Raw genomic sequence first — 23,197 nt, 5'->3', positions numbered from 1 at the left:
TCCTCTGGGGACAAGGGTGGGGTGGGGCCAGCCTTCCTGGCAGAGCCAGTCACATCAGAGGAGAAGTGGACACAGTCAGGCTTGTTTAGAGGAACAGCAAGTGGTGTTGACTGGTTGGAGCATGGGTTGGTGGGCAGAGGTGGGGTAGGGGTGGGGGTTCAGAAGCATGGATGTGGACCTGAGGGGAGAGGTGTGGAGAAGGAGACCAGAATGTGAGAGCCCCAGAATTCTAGAAGCTTAGGACAATCAGCCAAGGCCTAAAAACCCATTGACTCTGTTGGTGCTGGTTTGTGTGTGGGATGGTTCTTGAAGGACAAGCTCCCATTGGGGGCATAAAAGCACGGGCTTTCTAGACAGCTTGGTGACAGGGAAAAGGATGAAGACCCGTAGCCCAAGGTGAGTGGGCAGGGTAGCAAGGCCAGGGTTGCTTGGTGGGTTCCGAGTCTATGTCTGGCCCCAGCCTGGCTGAGACCACCAGGCTGGGGGGCCCTGACCTTGTGGACATAATGTGGGGGCATCTGGCCAGGGAGAAGCAGAGAGGTCTCCAGGTGGGGAAAGGAAGGCTGCCAGGCTGTCTCTGGGACAGAAAGTGAACTGGGAAAGAGAGCGGACAGGGCACATTTCAGCCCCAAGGTCAGAATCAGAGAGCTTACTGCGGTGGGCACTTGGGCAGGGACCCAAGGATCTTCCCAGCTGTGCCGACCTGGCACCTGTGCAAGCTCACCCAGCCCAGGAAGGGGCCCTTGCAGGGAGGGTCTATGAGAAAAGACGTGGAAGAGAAGCCCCCAGCTCCATCAGGACCCACTAGCTTCCCGCCCACTCACTTGCAGACATTCTGTCCTTTATCCATCTAGTTTCTAAGGAAGTGGGCACTGTCGCCGTCCCGTTTTACAGATGTGAAAGCTAAGGCACAAAGAGGTTAAGTAACTTGCTCAGGGTCACACAATATAGATGTGATAGAGCCCGGTTGAGTAACTGGCCCAAGACCACCAGGAAGTGGCCGTCTAGGACTCTAACTAACCCAGGCAATGCTGCAGATTGTGGGGCCCGCTGCTAGCCAGCTTCCTCTTTTCTGATCCCTTTCTGACAAGCAGGCGGGCGGTTCCTCTCCTTGACCCCAGGACCTCAATGCAGGCATTCCACAGCCTGTCATGATGATGGAAGACAAGCAGGGTCCCCACTCTCTCTTCTCCTGGCTCCTGTCCCTGGACGTGTCCCCACAGCACAACTAAACCAAGTCACACTGCCTGCTGCAGGCTCCTGGTGGCCCAGTCGGTTCTTAGCCATGAAGCCTGAACCCCAGGCTGTTCCAGGACAACTGAGGCCCAGACCACAACCTGCCCAGAAGCTTCCCTGGGGCCAGCGACTGGGGGGGTGGGGTGTGGTGGCGGTGTACAGGGGCTGGCTGAGCTCATGGTGCTCAGGATCACAGCAGCAGCTCGAAGGGCATCACAGCCCCATGTCATGAAGCCCATGCTCCCCAGCCTCCTGGTGCTCCCTGCCCTTCCCCCTTCCTCCTCCAGCAGCCTCTCCTGTGCTCTCCATGGACTGGAAGCAGCTGGAGAAGGGAAAGGACAGGCGTGGGCTGGCGGAAGGCTGCTTCCCACCCCACCCAGCCTGACCACCCACCAACACGCTTCCAGACTTCCCCTCTGCACCTCGTTTTTCCCACCCATAAAGTGAGGGTGGGTGTGAGCATTAGCAATGGCTCTAAAGCACTAGAACCTGGGAGGGGCCCGATTTAGAGCCCCCCTTCCAAACTGAGCCCCATGCAGGAATCCGGGACACAGGCGAAGAAGGAGATGCCCCCACGTTCTTACAGTACTTGGGGCTGACAAGCATCACCTATGGGCATTTACGGTGCTTCCGGATGACAGATGTGACAGGTGCTCGGAGGCTGTGGAAGCCTCTGAGGAGGCTGTGGCTTATCCACTGGGGTGTCGGGGGTGGGAGAGGGCCTCAAAGAGGAGGCGACAATGAAACTGGGCCTTGAATGTTGAACAGGACTTTGTAAGGCAGAGAAGGCAACCCTCGTTGTAGGAAGCAGCCGAAGGGTGAGAATGAACCTGGTGTGTTCAGGGCACACAGTGAGGAGGTCAGGGTGTCTGGAACGAAGTGAATGTACAGAATGTACCAGGAGGTGACACCGGACAGAGATGGGGACCGAATGGGGACGAGCCCTGAATGCCATGCTGAGGGTTTAACCCGCCCCATCAGACAAGAGCAATGAGGAGCCATCACACGCAGGGGAGAGGGAGGCTGGTGTGAGTTTGTGTGCCTGTGTGTGTGCGTGTGTCCGCGCGTGCGTGTCTGAGATGACAGAGCGAACTGGAAAGGACACAGTCTGGGAGTCAAAGGAGCAGGTCAGAGATGGTCCAAGGCAGAGGAGGGAAGCAGCAGCGGTGGGAATGGAGAGGAGAGGAGGCCCCGGAGAGCGCACGGGCAGAAATGTCACAGCTTGGGGCGCAGGCCAAGCGGGTGGCATCACAGCCCACAGGGCAAAGCAAGTACAGGAGCTGTGTTCCTGCTGCTTGGGCTCAGCTCCCAGCCCCGTTGCCTCCTGGCTGTGTGACCTTGGACAGTCCACCTGACCTCTCTGAGCTTCGTGTTCTCATCTATAAAACAGGGATACCCGAGAGTACCCACCCCTGACGGCTGTTGCCAAATTCGATGTATAAAGCCCGTGGAATGACGTTTCACCCATTCAAAACCAAATAGTTATCGAGCATCCACCATCCCCGGGCATTATTCCCTCTGTAGTGGGTATAGCAGCGAAGAAGCTGCAACAACCCCTGTGCCCTCGTTGGGGACGACACTCCGGAGAGCTGGGGAGACACGTCCAACCAGACCACTAATAAGCAGGACAGTATGCCAGACGGTGGCAAGTGCTTAGGAGAAATCAAGGAAAGAGGGCTCGGACGTGCTGAGCGGTGGTGATCTTTTAGAGCGACCTACGTGACTGAGCGAGTGGTTTCGGAGATGGAGCGCTCAGGGGCGGCGTCTCAAGCTCAGGGCGTTGGGAGTGGATGTGGCAAGTGGGCTGGGGCGGGAGCAAAGATTCCAGAGAGGCAGGGAGTTGGGCGCACCACGGCTACGGGTGCTGACATCAGCCGATTGATGGCAGGGCTCGGGGAGCCGAGGAAGATAGGAGCCGGGTGCCAGGTGTTTGCTACAAGAAGGGTGTAATCGGGACCTTGGGAATGGCAAGTGACGGCGGGACATGGGGATGTGCCCGGAGTCAAAAGGCATCAGCCCGTCCTCCCAGATCACCACCATGGAAAACGGGTTTTATAGGCAGATTTTTTTTTTAATGGTGGTCTTGGAGCAGCAGCTGAGATGGAAGGCACATGTCTCACCTCCCGACTCTGAAAGGTGACAAGAGGCAGCCCCCTTTCCTGTCTAGAGCTGCAGGGGATGCAGGACAGGGAACTCAGAGAGAATCCCAGAGAGGCCCAGAAAACAGGGTGCTCTCTGGCTTCAGAATGGTAGCAGCTGAAGGCACAGCGGGTGGCTGGAGGGTGGGGGGTGGCCAGAAGCCAGCTCGGGGACGCAGAATCACAGCATCCCTGGTGGACAGACGGTCTGTTAAAGGTGGTGGGACCCTGATGCTGCTGGCAAGGGTGTATTTGGGGTCCTGACATAAATACCAAGATGAGAGCCTAAGGGATTCATTACATCTTCTCTGAGAAGGTGCCCTGAGCCTGGTGGTCAGAGGACCTCTCTCCCACGTCCAGGAGAATAAGGAACCCAGAAGTAACCAGCCTCGCGTTAAGATTACGTATTGATTGATTGATTGATTCATTCATTCATTCAATCATTCATTCATTCAATAGATATTTATTCTCCACCTACCATTAGTACAAGTTCTATTCAAGGTCCTTGGGATATTCCAGTGAGAAAAACAGACCCCAAATCCTTGCCCTCGTGCAGGGGAAGCAGAGGATAAGCAGCAAACATAGTACATATTTTATATTATAATATCACGTTAGTGGTGCTTGCTGAGGGAAAGGTAAATAAAATGTAGGACAAGGGATTGCATGTGAAGATGGGGGGACAGGCTGCTAGTTTAAAGGGTTGGCCTCCGTGAGCAAGTGCCCTTGAAGCAAAGGCTTGAGGGAGCAAAGGAGCGAGCCCCGAGAACGTGGAAGGGAGAGCATTCCTGGGAATGGGAACAGCCACTGCAGAAGAGTGAAGGCAGGAGAAGAGCTAGAAGGGCGTCTTCAGTGGGAGAAGGACCAGGTGTGGGGGGCCTGGGAGGCACGCGGGGAGCCGTCAGGAGGACTGTATCCTAGAGTCATGTGACTGAATCCCTGGCTTCACTCTGCTCCAGTGGGAATAGACGGTGGGACGACGGGAGGGTGACAGCAGGGGAGGTGACAAGAAGGGGTCAGATCGTGAATCTGTTGGCTTGCAGCTTAGTATCTGTCTCTACCATTAGTTTATATCTCGTGTCTGCCTGGTTCCCCACGGCCTCCCTGGCACCTGGGTGATCACTAGAGGTTAGTGTTTGTGAGAGGCAGCCGGCTTTCATTCATTCATTCATTCATCCATCCATCCATCCATCCATCCATCCATCCATTCCTTTCACTGTACAAATATTCATTGAGCACCTAGTATGTGCCAGGAGCTGTTCTGGGTACCACATTGTTCAACGCGATCTTCATGGTGCTGGTGAAGTGGGAGCCAAGGGCTTCTCTGCTAGCCCAGTTTTATAGACAAGGGAGTCAGCATCTAGGGGCTGACACTCACTTGGGGGGTAGTGAAGCAGTCACTTATGCACCAATGTTCACGTCTAGGCTTGTCTGGCTCCAGAGAGGCCTGCCCGAGGGACAGGGATCGCTGGAGATTTACGGGGTCTAGACCATCAAGGACAGCCTTGGTATTCAACAGTCACCCTGGGAACCCCCCATAACCTGAGTGTTGGGCTGGCTGGAGGGAGGGCACCCAGCATTATTGGCTCACAGGACTGGCATGGGGTGCTCTGAGGATGCTCCAGAGGAAACCCTACACAGGCACCCACAGTATCCCTCTGTCCTTCCACTCCCCACCTCAACTCGTGTGCAAAACCAAACACATCTCTCTCTGGGCCTCAGTGTCCCCATCTGCAAAACTGTGCCGTGCCTTATAAGGTGGCTGTGAAATAATACATACATCTAGCACATTCGATGTCCAATAGATTCCAGCTGCTGTCACTATTCCTCCCCCACTCCTCTTCCTCTGCCACTAGATTGATTGTAACTCCTTAAGGACAGAGCCGTGTCTTATCTTTGTATCCCCAGTGGTTAATTCAGGGCTTGGAATACAGTAAGTGCTTATCAGTGCTTGATGAATTGATGAAAAATATGCATTGTGTAGACCCCAAAGAATTCCAAGTATACTCTTCCCAAGAAGGAAAGGTACTGGTTATGCTAAAAGGTCAGTTCTGAGTGAACCTGCCCCATGTTACCAGCCTCATTCATTCAAGCCCCACTTCCCAGGCAAGCCCCACCCCTCCCCAACCTTCTGGGGACCTTATGGGGAGATGCCCTTGGCCAAACTCCCATCCCAGGACAGATTGAAGCTGAAAGCCAAGTTCGCCACACATCTGGGTGCCGGTTGCCCAAAGCTGCGTTCCTCGGGAGTGCTCTGGCCGGGAGTGAACCAGGCTGAGGAGGAGGGAGGGAGGCTGGTGGCAGCGGAGGTGGCTCAGGACATGGACTCCGTCAGCTTGTCCTGTCCCCCAGAGGGAGTTAGGCTCTGCTGGGCCACCAGGACAGAGAACACTCTCTGGGGCAAGGCAAGGTGGCTGGAGAGGCAGCGGCCCCCTCAGGGCTCCTTATCTGCTTCCTGCTGCCAGTCAGTCGGCCCGATAAGGCAGGGCTGAGAGCTGTCTGGGCCGGAGCCAGAAGGGAGAACATAATTAAAAAGGCACTGGTGCCAGGCAGAGAGGCGGGCGCCCCAGAGGATCCCAGGGCGGCGAGAGGAGCACCCGGACGGGAAGGGTTCCCTTCTTTGAGAAAAGCACGCCTTGAGCAGCCTTGCAAAGGATTGCAACAGGCCAGCCGCCCACCGCAGCTTGTCCTGGCTCACCCTCCCCAGGGAGGAGCCCCCAGAGCGAGGGAACGGGACCTCAAATTTGTATTCCCCATGCTTTGAGTTCACTGCCCGTCCCCACCGCACCCTTCAAGCACAGCCATGACCGGGGAGGGTGTCGGGAGCCCAACAGATCGTGTGCCGCCCTGAGAAGTGCTCCATCCTTCACTCAGGAATGACCGCAGTCCTCGGTTCCTGTATGTGTTTAAGCACTGAGGATACACTAGAGACACGACCCATCCCTCCGGGAGCGCACACTGTAGATGGGACGACAGCAACCAAATAATCTCACACCGCAAGCTGCATCCCTACACACGGATGGAGGTGCCCTGAGGGAGAGACTCAGCTCTGCGGGAGGCAGAAGAACGGAGGACGCTGGGCCCTGGTGGTGTGGCTTCTGCACACAGTGACCCTGGGTTGACACTGAAGGACACTGAAGAGGGAGGTTACTAGTTTAGAACTGGGTCATGGGGTGAGCCTTCCAGGGGGTGAATGGAGGGACAAAGGTGGGAGACCACGAGCCACATTTGAGGAATGGACTAGAGGCTGCCTGAGGACGAGGTGACTGAGCGACTGGCAAGGCCGGCAGGGCCAGACTACACAGACCCGTCTTAAGGGTTTTGGTGTCCACCCCAGGAGCAGAGACTGCTCCAATTGGTGCGTTGCTATGGGGGCCTGGTCACTGATGGGAGTGGGGGTGACAGTAGATTCAAGGGGCCAACTGGGAACCTTGGTCCAGATAGACGTGGTGTGGCTGGGACGAGGATGCTGCTGGCGGAGAATGGATGGGCGCCAGGGCATTTGCAGGGATGAGACACAAGCCTCGGCTTTGGACTGGGTATGGGTGTGGTGAGAAAGGTGCCAGGAATGCCTCCAGCCCTCTGACGTGCACGCCTAGAGGAATGGTGGCTCCTTTCATCTGAGCATCTTTCGGGTGTTCATCACCCCCCTCACAGCGGTGCTGACGGTGGTGGGTAGATGCATTCTGGATGCCCCTGAGATCAGAGATGGAGGGATGTGGCGAGCTGTCCCCGCTCCCTCATGCCGCCCAGGAAGCAGCCACAACAGCTCTGAGATTATGGACTCTGATGAAAGGATGGGGCCAGAGCCCAAGTCCCCGGACTCCCATCCAGAGTTCGGGGAGCACTATCCAGTGGGGAGAAATCCAGGGTGGCCGTGAGCCTGCTTGGGCTCCAGCCCCAACTCTGCTCCCTCTCACCGGGGGGGAGCCCAGGCAGGTGACAGGTCTTCAGTCCTTGGCTTCTTTGCTGTGAAATGGAAAGAAACAGAATCTCCACTTCTCTCAGGGAGGACTGAGAGCGAGCAGGGTCACTGCCCAGGAGGGGAGAACAGTGCCGGCTGCCTGTGGGGCCAGAAGTGGACGACTGGGTTGGGAAGGGATGCGGGGGGGGGGGGGGGGGGGTTCCCCACTTCCTGCCCTTCCTGTCTCTTGCAGGCCCTGAAGGCTGAGTAGCCAGCGGGATGCCTGGTCTGCTGAACCAGATCACAGGGGCAGCCCTGCCCCTCACCGCCTCCGATGTCACCTCCTTCGTCAGCGGTTACGCCCTGGGACTGACTGCTTCTCTCACCTATGGCAACCTGGAAGCCCAGCCCTTCCAGGGTGAGGACCCTTGCGGGCTTCCCCAGGGCCACCCACCCTCCGTGCTTAATCCTTACCTTGACGCGTACCAGCCGATCCACGCGGGGACAAGCCACATAACTTTTCTGAGTCTTGGTTGACTCATCTGTGAAATAGAAATGGCAGTTCCGCCCCTCAGGCCTCAAAGCTAGAGGCACATCAGGTCAGGCCTCGGGCTCAGCCCTGGCCAGCCGGCCCGGCACTATCTACACCCGCAAGGCATGCCCACCTGTGTCAAATGCCTGGTGCCCCACTTTCTCAGGGAGCCTCCCAGTAGGAGGGGCGTCAAGTCTCCATGGAGAGCCGGGAGCTCCCACTCCTAGGTGTGGCTCTTGCCTCTGTGACCTTGGGGAAGCCACTGTCCTCCTCAGGATCGGGGTGTACCTCCACCTGTCTGGACGCCGGGGTTTACGGGAGGAGCAGATGAGGTAATGCGTATGGAAGGGCAGCGTGGAATGAAAAGCAGTGTGAGACTATGAATCATCAGAGCGGGGTAGTCAAGAGAGTGCAGGACACTGGTCCGTAGGAGTCTGTAAATCAATCGCTTCTCTTCTCACTTCAGAAAGGAGGTCACAGGAAGGCTGGCCAGGAGGGGCTGGGTGAAGGCTTGTTGCCATTACAATTCCTCCTCGTCCACCGAGATGGGGGCCTCCTTAACCCCCAGGCTTCATGTCTTGGGGTACCACCCTCCATCCCAACCATCTCGGTCCCCAAAGGAACCTACAGGGGAACTTACTTTATCAGAAACATTTTGGGCAGGGCAGATCACCCTGGTGGTCTGTTTAGGAAAATCTCTAGATGGAGACTTAAAATGGAACTAGCTGGGGGCCCAGGAGACTAAAGGACTGGCCCACGTGGGGACAGATCCTTGGGCTCTCCACATGCGGGGAGAACCAGTCTTCCTAGTGTGTAGATGAAGAGGCTGAGGCTCCGAGGGATGGGAGGATCTGGGGAGGGCTCGCCGTGGGCCAGGCACTGTGCTGTGGGCACATCAAATGAGATACTGCCTTGATCCCCCGAGAGTGGTCCCCGAGCCATCAGCACCACTCAGGAGCTCAGTGGAAATGCAAAATCTCAGAATTTGGCCCAGAACTACTGAATCAGAATCTGCATTTTAACAAGATCCCCAGGTGACCCGTGCGCTCTTAGAGTCTGAGAAGCACGAAGGTCTAAAAACATGGAGCTCACGCCATGGGGCATGTAGCTAAATAAATGGCAGTTACTTTTTCTGGTTTCACAACAACCCCATGGGTTTGGCTCTGTTGGCCACATTTTCAGATGGGGCTGTGAGGCTTCAAGGAGCTGAGTGTCCTATCCAAGCTCACCAGGCCAGGAGGGGTGGCACAGGACTGGATTGGAACCTTAGTCTGTTTCCTCCAATGCTCCAGCTCCTTGGCACAAACAAGTCACATAAAAATCCCAATTGCCATGGTCTCTTGCAAACTCAGAAGCCCCGGCCACATGGCCAGAGTCAGAGCAGGCTGGGACAGGAGCAGCTGTCCCTCTGCCAGTCACCCCACTGCTCCCATGGTGTCTCTGGTGCACTAACCTGGCCCGCCCCACAGCCACGAGGTCCCAGCTGGAGCCCCCTGACCCCGACGTCCTCTAAGTGGCAGTGAGTACCATCCATCCATCGATCTGGCTGGCCCAGGGCTTGGCTTCCCTCCCACGGGTGGGGAGTGCAGTGTGCAGCCGGGGCACCCTGTGATGCCGGGCCCTTCCCCTGCAGGCCTCTTCGTGTACCCACTGGATGAATATACCACAGTGATTGGCTTTGAGGCGGTCATTGCCGACCGTGTCGTGACAGTACAGATCAAGGACAAAGCCAAGATGGATAGTGGCCACTTTGAGGGCACCCGCATCCGAGCCACAACTGTCACAGGTGAGGAGGACAGAAGGGCTGTGGCAGGGCCTGGGGCTGGCTGGGGTCTCGAGCAGACTGAAAGGACAGGAGTGGGAGAGGGTGGAGACAGCACTAAACCAGGAGGCAGGAATCCTGTGTGACCTCAGGCCAATAATGCGACCTCTCTGAACCTTGTTCCTGTTCTCACCTCAAAAGCGTGGTGAAGATCAGAGGCAACGAAAGGGTTCCTATCTCTACAGATAGCATGTCCGTTGAGCTCAGAGGTTGTAGAACGAACTGCACCAGGGCTTGACGCCCCCCCCCCATCCCATTGCTTGGGAATGGTATGAGCTTAAATTAAAAAAATTAAACTTCATCTGTAAAATGGAACTGATCACAAGATACACCCAAAGCTCAACAGGGTGTGTGGGTTGTGGAGATGACAGTCTCTGACAGAGAGTAAGGACTCCAGTCATGGCTACTCTGCCCGCTATTGTGGATACTGAGGCACAGAGAGGGTGAGTGACCGGCCCAAGTTCACACAGCCTGTCGGTGACAGTCAGGATTTGAGTTCAGATCAAGTATCATGTGACAGAAGGGACCCTTACCTTTGGATCTCTGATCAGATGACATTTGTTCACCTGATCATTAAGACATTGGAGAGTCTTGTAAGGAGCCCCCAGCACGTGTGAGACATCCAGCCGCCTTCACGTTATCACGACTGCTCAGAGCCTGGAAGGACAGCTAGGACATGCTTCGGGGTAACCACAGCAGGGGGTGGGGGCGCCTTTGGCAGAAGAGGTCTGGATAACGTCAGAGGAGGGAAAGAGGGTCCGACTGGGGACCAGGGAGGTTTCCATGGAGCGGTCGGTGGCTGGGGGACACGGGCTGGGGAGGGGTGAGGGAACAGCCTCTCAGACAACAGGGGAGACATGAACAAAAGCACCTGCCCCAAGGCTTGGAGGGTGCTTAACTGTGACCCTCTGAGGAGGAGCAGAGTCTGCAGATGGGTGACTTCTGTCCAGGTTTTGTGGGTCCCAGCCTCCCACTCCAGCACGGTGCCGTGGAAAGTACGCGGGCCTGGCCGCAGACCCCTGTGCGTTCAGCTCCCTCCTCAGCAAGTCAGTTATTGGCTGAGTAACTTAGGCAAGTCGCACCCCCCGCGCTAATCCTCAGTTTCCCTGGCAGCAAAATGGGCTCAAACCTGCCTGTGGTACAGGGAACTAGAGATCATCTATGCATAGCTGACTACGGGCCTGTCACTTAGGGAACAATCTGCAAGAGGGGGTCTCTGTCATCCCGCCTTCCTGCACACCAGGGAGGGTGGCTTTGGATGAGGATTTGGAGCGGATCCTGTTCGTGGTCAACCTGGGGACCATTGCGCCCATGGAGAACGTCACCATCTTCGTCAGCACCTCCTCGGAACTCCCAACGCTGCCCAGCGGGGCTGTGCGGGTCCTGCTGCCTGCTGTCTGCACCCCAACCGTGCCGCAGTTCTGCACCGAGAGCATGGGCCCCTCCACCCAACAGGCCCAAGGGTAAGGAGCCCCAGCCCAGACCAGGGGCAGAGCCTTGGGTGGCAGCAGGGGGTCAGCTGGATGAAGGCAGGGGACAAGAGGTATTTTCTGAGCACCTACTGAGTGCCAGACACTGAGCTGGGTATTAGGGTGACAGAGGGCCCCAAACCATCATGGCCCCTTCCTATTTGGAGCTTGGTGGGAGAGATCATCATCCAACTAAGAACACGACTGATATGTAGGTCATTGTTTCTGCGCTTGCATGCATAATTCATGATTGTGATAATTAAAAGTGCAATGAAGGAGAAGTTCATTGGGCTGATGGTATAAAAAAGGGGCCCACCCTGTGGGACCAAGGACCAGGCCAGGCTGCCCCGGGGAGTAACATTTCAGCCAAGAGCTGAGCAGTGACAGGGACGTGGGCGCACAGAGGAATGTTCCCACAGGTGAGAACAGGGACAGAGGCCCTGAGGTAGCAAGGACAGGACCCCAGAGAGAAACTGAAGCAGGGTGACAGGAGATGACGCTGTAGACACAGAGGATGCCCTGTGGCCCTGGCCAACTTCAGATTTCTCCCCAAAGCAACAAAAAGCCATTACGGGGGGGTGGTCTCAGCAAGGTGGGGCTGGGACACCACAAGCCCAGGGCAGGACAGTCTTTCTCTACTCCCCTGGAGGAGTAGACAGGAGGAGAAGGCGGGTCGCAGCCTGAAGCACCTGCTATGAAAATTGGGTCTCATCCCTTTTTCCCACCCGTGGACTGAGGAGGATGAGTGTTTCCTGTGCAAGGAGAGAGGAGGTGCTTCTTACCCGCTGCGTTCAAATATCTTTTAAGATCTTGTACGTCATCATTCATGTGTGAATTTTTAAAATCTATTCCAGAGAGTCTTTGCGCTATTTTGACATAAAAAGAACACAATTAATGACCAGTTAAACTACTTAACTCTCACCACCCCAAGTCCTATCTCAAACATCTGGGAGGAAGCACCGTGTATAGCCCGGAGTTTCATGCACACCCTGGGTAGGGCTCTGGGGACAGCCGGGGACACAGAGGACAGAGTCAGCAAGCTTCTGGATGACACCTTTAAAATGCTTCAGGCCGAGCTGGGGGAGGGTTAGTGCAGCTTCCCATGTGGAGCCAGCCAGGAGGGCACTCCTCCATCACTACCTGAACAGTAATTAAACACCTACTGTGTGCACAGTTCTGGGTGCTGGGAATACAGCAGTAAACTAGACAGACAAGGTCCCTGCCCTCATGGGGCTGGCATTCTGATGGGGGCAGGGGGACATGTCAACAGACAAGAAAAAAAAAATAAGCCCATCCCGTAACATGTAATACCTAATATATTAGGGAAGTTCTATGAAGTTAAATACTATAGAGGCTGGGGCGGGGAGAGAGTGGGGTTGGGTGATATTTTAGCTCCAATAGATGGTTTAGGCAACATCTGAAGCCTCATCTGAAGAAGGGGAGAGTGGAAATATGCTGGAGGAAGAACATTCTGGGCATATGGCAGAGCAAGCAGTAAGTGCAAAGGCCCTGAGGCAGCAGTGGGCATGGTGTGTTGGAGGAGCAGCTGGAAGGCTGGTATGACTAATGGAGCGAAGGAGCAGGAGAGAGAGAGAGAGGTTGGAGGGATGATGGGGAGTCCAATTGTACAGGATCTTGAAGCCTAGGGTGAGGACACCGGTTGGCACAGCAGAGGAGCTGGTGGCACCAGCCAGTCTCAGACCAGGAACACGAGACACACGCTGTGTATTGCCAGTTCGCTTCCTAGGCTGGAAAGTTTCCACTTCCACCAGTGGTGGGCAGGAGCCTCCTCCTGTCCTCCTCCTCACTAACACTTGGGTTTACCCATTATTCTTATTTTTTCTTGTGTCACTCTGAGCACCGTTGAGGTTCACGGGGATTTGACCCTGGCTTCTCCCTAGAGCCTCTCTGTTTGACTCCGCCTGCCGGAAGGGGCAGGAATAGTCTTCTCAGGGCCTCCCCAGGCCTCTCGTTCCTGGACCCACCGAGGTCTTGAATGTCCCCAGCTCTGGTAGGCCCTGCGTCTCCAACGCAGAGGGCCCAGTGCCCATGTCAGCGGGTACAAGGATAGCACACAAGCCTTTGACACAGGAGCCCCAGAGAAATTCTTTCCTGAGTCCCTAAGTCCCCAAAAGGGACACAGATGAGGATCTTCATGGCAGTAGTATCTGCTGACACAGGGAGGCAGGAAGAAATAAGGGCCGTATAACAGATGCTCCCAAGTGATACCACGTCCCAGCAGAGGCTGGTTTGCACACGGCCCCCTGGAAAGACCTCAGAAACACAGCAGCGGGCGAAACAAAGGAAGTGATTGAAAGTGACACAATGAGCCCTCTTCCTAGAAAACACACAACCACATGGCACCAGGGGACTTCACTATCAAGCATTAAGCACCTAGAGCAAAGAGCTTAGGTTAGGGGTGTGGTCCAGGGGTGCGGGATGGAGCAGGGTCAAAGAAGGGGTGGGGGATGACCCAGAAAGAGAGCCCAGAAACGTGAGCCTTCGGCAGGTGACACTTCACTGAGTGCTCACTCAAGGCGACTCATTATCATCCCCATTTCAGGGATGGGAAACAGGCTTGAAGGAGTGGCTCCTGCGAGGGCTCCCAGCTCCCAAAGAGCAGGGATCCAGGAAGCAGTGTGATGTGGTGTTAACTTCATCACCGTGTAGCCAGGCTGACCTACCAAGTCCCCACAGTGGGAGCTTAGGCTAGCCGCTTCATCTTGCGGAGCCTCTGTTTTCCCCTGTGGGAAATGGGGAGATGGGGTCCTGATGCCTCTTCTAGGGGCGCTGGTGAGAACGCTGTGCACCAGTGCTGCAGGCCACCAGGCCCAGAGCCCCGGCCCATCCACTGTTGGTAGCTGTGCCTTATGTCTGAGTCCAGGTTCTCCCTGGAGGCAGGTCATGTGGCAGAGTAAGGGTCTGAGGTGGGAGGAAGTGCATCAGCCCCTTTTAGGGCTGGGCTGCAGCAGGGCCAGGGCTGCCCAGGGCCCACCGCCTTCTTCCCTCTTTCTGCCGGGTCCCTGCCGCCACTGCCCTGGCTGCCCACCTGCCGCCACCTCGTCCTCCTCTCGACCCCTTCCAGCAAAGACAAGCACTGCTTCGGCATCCGCACCCTGGATTCTTGGAACAAGCTGTGCCTGGCAACTCTCCTGGACACCGATGTGTCCAACCCCATGGAATACGAGTTCAACTTCCAGCTGGAGATCCGCGGGCCGTGCCTGCTCGCAGGTGAGAAGAGAGCTGCCCAGACCTGAAAGAAGACCTGAGGCCCCGAAGTGGGGAGGGCTTCAGGCCGAAAGCTGCCAGGGAGAGAGAGGAAGGGGAGGGCAGGGAAGCTGTCCCACCCCAATGGAAGGCAACCTGAAGCATGGGGAGCCTTACGGACCCCCACTTCCTGCTCCCCAACTTGTGGCCTGAGGAAGAGCCCCTCCCAAGGGCAGGTTTCAAGGCTGTTCCCATGCCCACGTCAATGGCTCCCTTGGGGCGGTGTCCTTAGGAGCCTGGAAGCCCTGGGTCCTCCCCCCAGAGGCCACAGCCACAGAGGTGCTTCCTGGTTCTCATCTTGCAGAGTCGAATCCCCTGGGCAGCTTCCAAACCCTGCCACCCAGAGCCCACCCAGAGCTACTGATGGCAGTGGTCTGGGGTGTGGGAATAGTTCAGAGCTCCCAGGTGATCCTAACATGCAGCCAGAGTTGGGGACCATTGTTCTGATGGTCACTCAAGCTTTTAAATAAAGGATATGAGGACGCGGTTTCTTGTCAGTGAGTGTCCTCTCAGGGCAGCACAACGTTCCAACACAAAAGACCTTTACAGAGTGCCCAGCGACCAAACGATGAGCTCTTTCTGTGTCTTATGAGGAAGCAACCCTCTGACCCCAGTGGATCCTGAGGACAGGGCGGGAAAGGCCCTCAGCACCATCCGTCTAACCCCCCATTTTGCAGATGGGGGAATTGAGGAGGCCTGTCCATGGCTACACAGCAAGTCAGCAGCCCTTCCTCTCTGGCCTGCGTCTCTATGTCCCCCACTGAGCCCCTACTTCTCCCGAGACTGCTGAGCCTATTTACCTTTCTGTGCCACACAGGGGTGGAGAGTCCCACCCATGAGATCCGAGCCGACGCTGCCCCGTCTGCACGATCCGCCAAGAGCATCATTATCACCTTGGCCAACAGACACACCTTCGACCGGCCCGTGGAGATCCTCATCCACCCCAGCGGTACTGGACATCAGGCGGGGCCCCTGGGAGGCCTGTGGGAGGGAAGAGGTGCTGATCCCCTGGGGTGCAGACATGTGGCCCCTCGTCCAGTGGCCAGCCAGGGAGAGGGCAGGGGACAGAGGGCAGAGACAGGAGACCAACTAGGCGGCTCCTGGGAACATGACTCTAGTTGGCAGACTTGAGTGCCCGGATTCTAGCTCCAGAGGCCCCGGGGCATCATTAAGGTTAGGGCACTTTGCGTCCAGGCCAGCTGAGCAGTTGACCTTGAAATCCTAAGCTCGATGAGACCCTCATAGCTCTGAACACTCGGAGAGCAACTCTTTTGTCTCTTCAAGGATTCCTAAAATGTCAAGATCTGAAAAGATCAGAGCCCAGTCCCACGCTCATTCTACAGACGGGCAAGCTAAGGCCAGGGAGGGGCAGTGAGTTATCGGCGACCACTGGGCTCCCCTGCCTGCCAGCTAAGGAGTCTTCCCACGGCCCCACGCTCCTCCAGGCAGTCAGGGATTCCATCCCCCTCTTCCAGTCGGGAGTCCTCCCCATCGTGAAGATCCTGCTCCCAAACCAAGGCCCCCTGGCATTGCCCTCACATTCGGACAAGTGCCAAGAGTTGATCTCATCTCTGCAGAGCCCCACATGCCACACGTCCTGATGGAGAAAGGGGACATGACCCTGGGAGAGTTTGAACAGCACTTGAAGGGAAGAATGGATTTCATTAAAGGGATGAAGAAGGATAGCAGTGCAGAGAGACAGGTGAGGGTGGCTGGGGCCAGTCAGGGGTGGCAGAGCTGGGGGGACCCTGGGGGCTTGGTCATCGCTGGACCAATGAGGATCTTGAGCAGGGGAAGGGAGTGTGGCTTGCCCGGGTCACTCAAGGGAGGAAGGAGGGCTGGGGCATAGCTGGGAAGATGGACTTTCAGATGCAACAGGCACCCTGTCCTCTCACCTCCTGCCGGGCCACCTCCTCCTAGTGTCACCAAGGTGCTTAAGCCACGCTAGGCTGGTGGCACAAACAACCTTGGTCTTCTCCAGGTTACTGCACCCCAAGAGGACACCCCCGGACCCTGAAGCCAGGTGCCCTCCCAGCCCCATCATTACCCCCAGGCCTCCCTTTTCCCACCTGTTGAATGGGTTCCCTTCTTGTCCTTCCTCCAAGATCCTTGCTATTATGATGTGAAGAATAAAGGTAAAGAGGAGAACGTTTGAAGGAGACCCTCTCTTGCCCCTTCTCATGAAGTGCCAGTGTGAGGAGGCCTTGGGCAGAGGGGTGGGCTGGGCAAGGCTGGTAGGAGGCCGGGACACTGGCTACAAGGTACACCGGCCGTCTCTCCCACTCGGCCCTGCACGCCAAGCCAGGCCCTGAATGCCAAGGCAGGCTTAAGAGCAGGGGCACACTTCTTTTTCTGGTTTCCCCTTTTTCGATGAGAACACTGAGGTTCAGCACCCAAAAAAGAACAGGTGAGCTGGGAGGAAAGGAAGACCGTCCTCTTGGGAGTTGGCTTTGGTGACATGAGGCTAATGACTTAGAGTCGATTCTGGGGGGCAGCTTTGCGGGATTTAAGAATCCCTCCCTGACTGGCAGAGGACCATGGCAGAGGGGGTGGTATGGGAATGTGTAGACTGCTTCCGGTTCACATCATCCCATCATTAGACACCATACTGGGGAGGCCCGGTGGGGTGGGGGGTAGGAGGGATGGCAAAGGGAAAGGGTCAGTGGCTCACTACTCATATCATCCCATGTTAGGGAACCCTTCTCCTCCCTCAGATGAGTCAAATAGGAGAGAGGCTGGGCCCAGGTTCTCAGAGTGGGGATGCCCCTGGGCTCTGAAAACTATAACATGTGGGCAGCAGTGGGGGAAGTGGAGTTCCCCACCCTGTCTGCCAAAGGGCAGCTTTTGGGACTGCCCAAGCGAATGAGAATTTGCCACCTTGGGCTGGTGATGCAAATACCTGCATTCTCATGAGCTCTGGGGATGACAGGGATCACCCAAAGTTGCTAAGAAGTAAGGATTTTGCTGCAATTGGATAAGGGTAACTGAAGGAGACATTGGAGAATCCCAGCCCAGGGCCCCCATGCCAGCTCTCTGAGAGGCAAGAATCAGGTTCCCAGAAGGCACTCCTCTCACTGGCGATGTGGCCGTTGCTGCCTTGGGCTCTGCCTTCCAGGGAGCCAGGCTGGGCAGTGGCCTTTGGCAAAGGGGCTCTATGCAGAGAGAGTGTGATCCCTCACCAAGGAGGGAGGCAGGCATCTGGAGGGTGAACATCAATCAGGAAGAGCAGGTATGACAAGCTGTCAAAAGCTGTGATTCAGCGAAGAGGGGGGCAAGTGACACAGAGGGAGACACCATGTACAAGAGACAGAGAAGCAGAGACAAGCAGAGACAAGTAGAGAGAGAGTCTGAAAAAAAGAAAAAGAGATGCACACATAAGTCAGTGGCAGATAAAATGACCCACACAGATTCATCCTGGTGTTTATTCATTCAACAAACAGTATGTCCCCAGTAGATGTCAGGCTCTGAGGAGACAACACTACAAATGACATGTCCTTGTTCTCCTGGAGCTTACATTCTAGCACAGACAGGAAGTAAATGGATGAGCAAGAGCAGTGTGAAGAGGGCTGCGGACCATAAAGGACATAAAGCAGGATACTCTGACCATGAGTGATAAGCACGGGCGCTATTTAGCCTGGGGTTTAGAAAGAGCGTGTCTGAGAAGGAGACCTGGTGAGTGGTGAAGAACTCAAGACCTGGTACACAGAACAGGATGCAGAACGATGGTGACGTGTTTGAGAAACAGGTGGCTGGTGTTGCTGAAATGTAGGAAGCAGAGTGGGCAAAGATGGGGTGGACAGGTAGGCAGGGGTCAGACACTAGGGGACCTCATAACCATGGTGCAAAGCAGGAGGGGAAGCTATTGTTTAAACAGAATGACAAGAATGATCACACTCCCTGCTCTATCTAGAAGGGACCTCAGGGAGGGGTGCCTGGGTGGCTCAGTCAGTTAAGTGGTTAAGTGTCTGCCTTTGGCTCAAGTCATGGTCCTGGGGTCTTGGGATTGAGCCCTGCCTCTGGCTCCCTGCTCAGCAGGAAGTCTGTGCATCCTTCTGCCTCTGCCCCGACCCCTCCCTACTGGTGCTCTCTCTAGCTCAAAAAAAAAAAAGAAAAAAAAAAAGAATGGACCACGGGGAGATAAAAGTGACAGAAAGAGGCCACTCGGGGTCCAGACAAGAGATGGTACTGGGGTGGTGGCAGTGGAGACGGAGCAGAAGACAAGTTCAGAATGCATCTTAGGTGCAGAACCGAGTCCTTTCCTGAATGGTAGATGTATGGGGTGAGGCTAGAGGGGAACTGAGGACAACTGCGAGGTCTTGGGTTTGAACACCCAGGTACGTGAGGATGTCATCTATTGAGTTGGGGAAGGGGCTCAAATGAAAACAGAGAAACAGACACCATCAGACAAAGAGACAGAGGAAGTTGGGGTGGAGAGAGAGAGAGGCAGGGTGACGACAGAGGAAATGAGATTTGGCGCAGTGTGTGTGGGTGCATCCGGAAGCAGGGTTCAGCAGCAGCGGCCAGGGCCAGCGAAAAGAACACACAAAGAGATTAAGAACTGTGTCCTGCCCTCCCTCTAACGCATAGGAGCCCATCTCTGTCCAGGGCTCTAGGTGAAACCCCGGATATGCGGAAGAAACTCAGGCATGGCCTGCCTGCAGGTAGCATACGAGCCAGCGAGCAGGCAGGAATACCACATTGCAATGGGAGACGCACCTGGGTCCCCACGGCAAATAGCAGCAGGTATAGTTTAGAGGCAACTGCCCAGGGCCAGGCAGCAGGCCTCACAAGCATTGCATCGAATCCGAAAACCTCGGTGAGATAGGTACTGTTGTCTTCATTCCCCCGGTGCAAAAACTAAGCACTAGTCAGTCTACTCTAAAGATAGGTGGTGGGGGAAGATTTTCTAAAGAGGTAAAATCTGAAGAGTGAGCGGGAAGTTAGCAGAAGGAGAGAATCAGCAAACCCAGGGAAGATGAGCCCGAGAGTGGCCTAGACACTGGGGGATGAAAGCCAGAGAGAGACACTTGCCAGCTGAGGACCCGCCATGTGCCGGGACTTCCTGCTCAGGTTCCTCCCCTAACCACCCTGAGAAGGGGCATCATTTGTACCATTTTATAAATGAAGAAACAGACACAGAGGAAAAGGCCTTGCCCAAGATCACACGGCTGGGTGGTGAGAGCTTGGGTTTAAACCCCGGTCTTTCTGCCTCCAAAGTCCATACAACTGAAAGTCTAGCAAATGCAAGAGCCAGGTATGGTTGACCCGGGACTCTCTCATGCAGAGCATGAGTAGGATCTTAACAAAACCTGGTGAGTGATGGGGGGACCAGCGTGAGCCCCCCAGGAACAGTCCTGAACCCCCGGAATGCCCAAGTGAGAGTTTTCCTTTCTCCTCCAGACAGAAATCATCAGGAAACGCCTCCACAAGGACATTCCCCACCATTCTGTCATCATGCTCAACTTTTGCCCTGACCTCCAGTCAGTCCAGCCGAACCTGAGAAAGACCCATGGGGAGTTTATCTTCCTCATTGATCGGAGTGGCAGCATGAGTGGGACCAACATCCACCGCGTCAAGGTACCTATATGAGGACCGACCCCTGCCCCCGGGACTCAGGGTTCCAGGGTAGATCAGCTGTGCTGCCCCAAACCAGCTTCTTCAATACTCTGTTCCAAGCAGCCCCCTTCCACAACTGAACTATTTTCCTAAATGACCACCCATGGCTGCAGGGAACAACCTAACTTTTTAAAATCAGTTTGAACAGAGACACCCAAACTCAACTTGTTCCCAAAAGAAAACCCTGACGTGGTGTGAGGGGAGGTAGACCTGGGGTCCATTTACCAAGCGATGAAGTCATGTTTAGCTTTCCTTGGCACTCTGCAAACCTTGGTTGAGTGTCTGCTCTGGCTGAAACGCCTCACGAGGTACTGCATGGAGGGGGGTACAGAAAAGAGAGGAAGGAGCCAACATTTGCTGAGGCTTACCATGCATCAGATACAATGCTAGCCACTTAATGCCCGACTCGGTGTTTAATCCGGATAATAATCCTGTGCAGTTGGCTCTATTGTCACCATTTGCCACATTGAGGAAGCCAATCGTGAACATTTCAGTAACCTACCCAAGGTCACACAGCTAGTGTGGCCCGAGATCAAAGTCATGCCTGTCAGTTCTGAGCCACCTGACATCACAGATTCATTGCACATGGCCTTAAGGAGTGCGTATAATCCAGTAGAAAATATTTGGTTCATTCTTTTTTTTTTTTTTTCAAGTTCCTAATATGTGCAAAGTGCTGTGCTTGGCCATCTGGAAAGACAGCAGGTTGTAAACATAGTCCCTGCCCTCCAGGAGTTCACAGTCGAGCAAGGGGACAGCCCTGCAAACCAGCCGTAGCTGGTCATTGCAGTGGGAAGTTCTGAAGGAATGCAGAAGAGTGATAAACCTTCCTCCCCAAGTATCCAGAAGTGTTTCATCTCCCTCAGGAGATTATTCGCCTCGATTATGGCATTATCTAGCTGTTCTTTGTATTTTTGGTTGTGTAGATGTGTGTCTCCTCCTCTGGAGTTATGAACTCATTAAGAGAAAGGACCAGATCTTTCTCATCTATCTCTCCCCATGGAGCCTGGCTCTGTACTTTCGCATAAAAAGCCCCCAGTCACTGTTTATTGAACTGGGTAAAGGCATATAGTTCGAGGAAATGAAGGATGCGGAAACAAGAAGAGAAAAGGCTCTGCTGTCACCTGAAATTTCACCCCTCCCCCTAGTTTGTCCCTGGAGCAAACTCTGGTTTCCAGGGCAACAGGACTGGCAAGGAAGGGCCAGGGGAAGTGGGATCTGGGAGAGCCACTATCTCCTCAGGCTTGCTATATGATTGGATTTAGTCCTGAAGTATGACTGAGCGATCATGTATGAGACCAAAGCTCCTGTTCGAAGCCTCTTGACAATGAGGTGCAAGACTGGTTGTCATCTTCTCTCCACCTCTGCTGTTGATCATAGGCAAGAATTAGAATGGGGGAGCTGTCCATAGTCCTGCTGAGATGCCCTCCAGGACTGGGTGGCCATGTGCATTTCATTCCATAGCTGTATCAATTTGTAAGACATCTCTTCCGTTACTCTAAAGCATCGTGGGATCTTATGATGTCTCTTAGAGAGCATTTAATCCATTATCCCTGCCAATTTCCAGGTAAGAAAACTGAATCCCCAAGAAGCTAAGCGTTTCCCCAGGCATCACAGAACTCATGAGGAAATAAAAGCTTTCCATATCTTGGATCAGTGCTCATTTTCCTTACGCTACTGATAGGGAATTATAATACTCTTCTACTGAGAAAACCTCTCTTCTCTGATTATGTCATTTCTGCTGCATAGTTTAGTAAAAAGAGCAATGCCTGGGCTTGGGGATCAGTTCTGCCACTGGCTTGCTATGTGGCTTTGGACAAGTTGATTCTTAACTCTGGGATTCAGTTATCCTTTCTGCAAAATGAGAAGGAACGATTAATTCAGAGAGGGCAAACAGATGTCACACGTCCCTTTGTTCCCCTCTCCCAAGGCCAGACAGACATCAATAATTGACCATGGCATTTTTTTCTCATGCTGAGCCTGGACTCATTCTCTATATTCTTGTCATCTCAGTGTTCCAGGTTGTTACTACCAGCTAAATGGAGTGAGTTTATGAATGGAAATCCATTTCCTGAACTAAAGACCTTTCCAACCTTTACCTTCCAAAATTTTCAGACAATAACTTCCTCTGGCTCTCCTCTCAGTCCCTTTCACCTTTGGAATCTCTCCTGCTGGCTTTTCCAGTTCAGCTCACTGAGCCCAAGGTCATCCCTTCACAAATGGCTTTGCCCTGGCAAAATCCATTCTGCTACATATGCCCCTTTTAGAGAATGGTGCAGAAATTACCCAGGGCACACACTCCTTTCCCCATTGCCAATGAGGCCATAGTGGGGTTGCTTGGGTCATTTATTGCAACCCATTAGGTAGACATTTTAGGGGGTAAAAACTAGACTTAGGAAGGTAGGAGACAATAGAAATCTGAAGAGCCACACCAAGGGGGAAAGTTCAGCCAATTTAATCTCCTGCAGCTGGTCTCATTCTTCAGCTGCAACTTGCTGCCAAAAACATGGCTTTAAAAATTCTAATAGGTGTGAGAAGAGACAATCTGTATGGATCAGCAGAGTCTCCCGCTAGCAGGAATATACATTAGCAGCTAATGAAAAAATAAGCAGATATTGACTTCTTTTGTAGAGAAACAAAATGTATTGACACAGGCAACAAAAAGAGATGAGGGAACATTGATGTTAATGTTTGCTGTTTACAGAGGGGGATGGGAGTTGGGCTGCAGGTCTGCGGAGCCTGCAAGGCTATATGCTGTGGAAGTTGCCAAGATCCATTTGCAACTGCTTCCTTCTAGATTCTGGAATGCAAACAATTTGTCTCTCTGAAGACATGCTGAGATCCCTGGGGTACCATCAATAAACTACTTGGGGATGAGGGAGAGCTCTGTGCCATAGCAGAGCCACATGAATAAAGACCTCAGAGCTATGTTTTAAAAGCTGTCCTGTCCTTAGGTTTCGTGATCCATTTAAGCAACCTCTTAACCCTCGGAGCCTCAGTTTCCTTATCTGTAAAACAGAGGTGTTGCTATTAATATGTCTCCCATTGGGTTGATAATAGTAACCATTTACTGAATATCTTATATGTGCCAAGCTGAGGCTCAGAGGAGTGGCATAACTAGTTCAAGGTCAAGTTAGTAATGGGGAAAGTGAGATTTAAACCCACATTTGTCTAATTTCAAAATGTATTCTCTTATCCACTGTGCTGTAATACATGTTA

The 23,197-nt window shown here is 54.2% G+C and overlaps 1 protein-coding gene across 4 annotated transcripts in view; it reads left to right on the top strand.

Annotated features, from left to right (window-relative positions):
- The first annotated feature begins 239 nt into the window (after nucleotides 1-239).
- The window catches only part of VWA5B1 (von Willebrand factor A domain containing 5B1), a 50,861-nt gene continuing 27,903 nt past the window's right edge, over nucleotides 240-23,197 (top strand). For 3 of the 4 annotated variants that reach the window (XM_038531759.1, XM_038531757.1, XM_038531760.1), the window contains exons 1-8: nucleotides 240-396; nucleotides 7,529-7,693; nucleotides 9,441-9,593; nucleotides 10,822-11,092; nucleotides 14,184-14,329; nucleotides 15,183-15,314; nucleotides 15,943-16,067; nucleotides 19,766-19,942. In XM_038531759.1, coding sequence (XP_038387687.1) covers nucleotides 7,555-7,693; nucleotides 9,441-9,593; nucleotides 10,822-11,092; nucleotides 14,184-14,329; nucleotides 15,183-15,314; nucleotides 15,943-16,067; nucleotides 19,766-19,942 — 1,143 coding nt within the window. In that variant the 5' untranslated portion in view covers nucleotides 240-396; nucleotides 7,529-7,554. The remainder of the gene's footprint in view (nucleotides 397-7,528; nucleotides 7,694-9,440; nucleotides 9,594-10,821; nucleotides 11,093-14,183; nucleotides 14,330-15,182; nucleotides 15,315-15,942; nucleotides 16,068-19,765; nucleotides 19,943-23,197) is intronic. The other variant, XM_038531758.1, reaches the window with a different exon arrangement.

Source organism: Canis lupus, chromosome 2 (assembly GCF_011100685.1).
Source record: "Canis lupus familiaris isolate Mischka breed German Shepherd chromosome 2, alternate assembly UU_Cfam_GSD_1.0, whole genome shotgun sequence".
Lineage (NCBI taxonomy): Eukaryota > Metazoa > Chordata > Mammalia > Carnivora > Canidae > Canis > Canis lupus.
The sequence above is the reverse complement of the archived record's forward strand: the minus strand, read 5'-3'. Positions and strand labels throughout refer to the sequence as shown.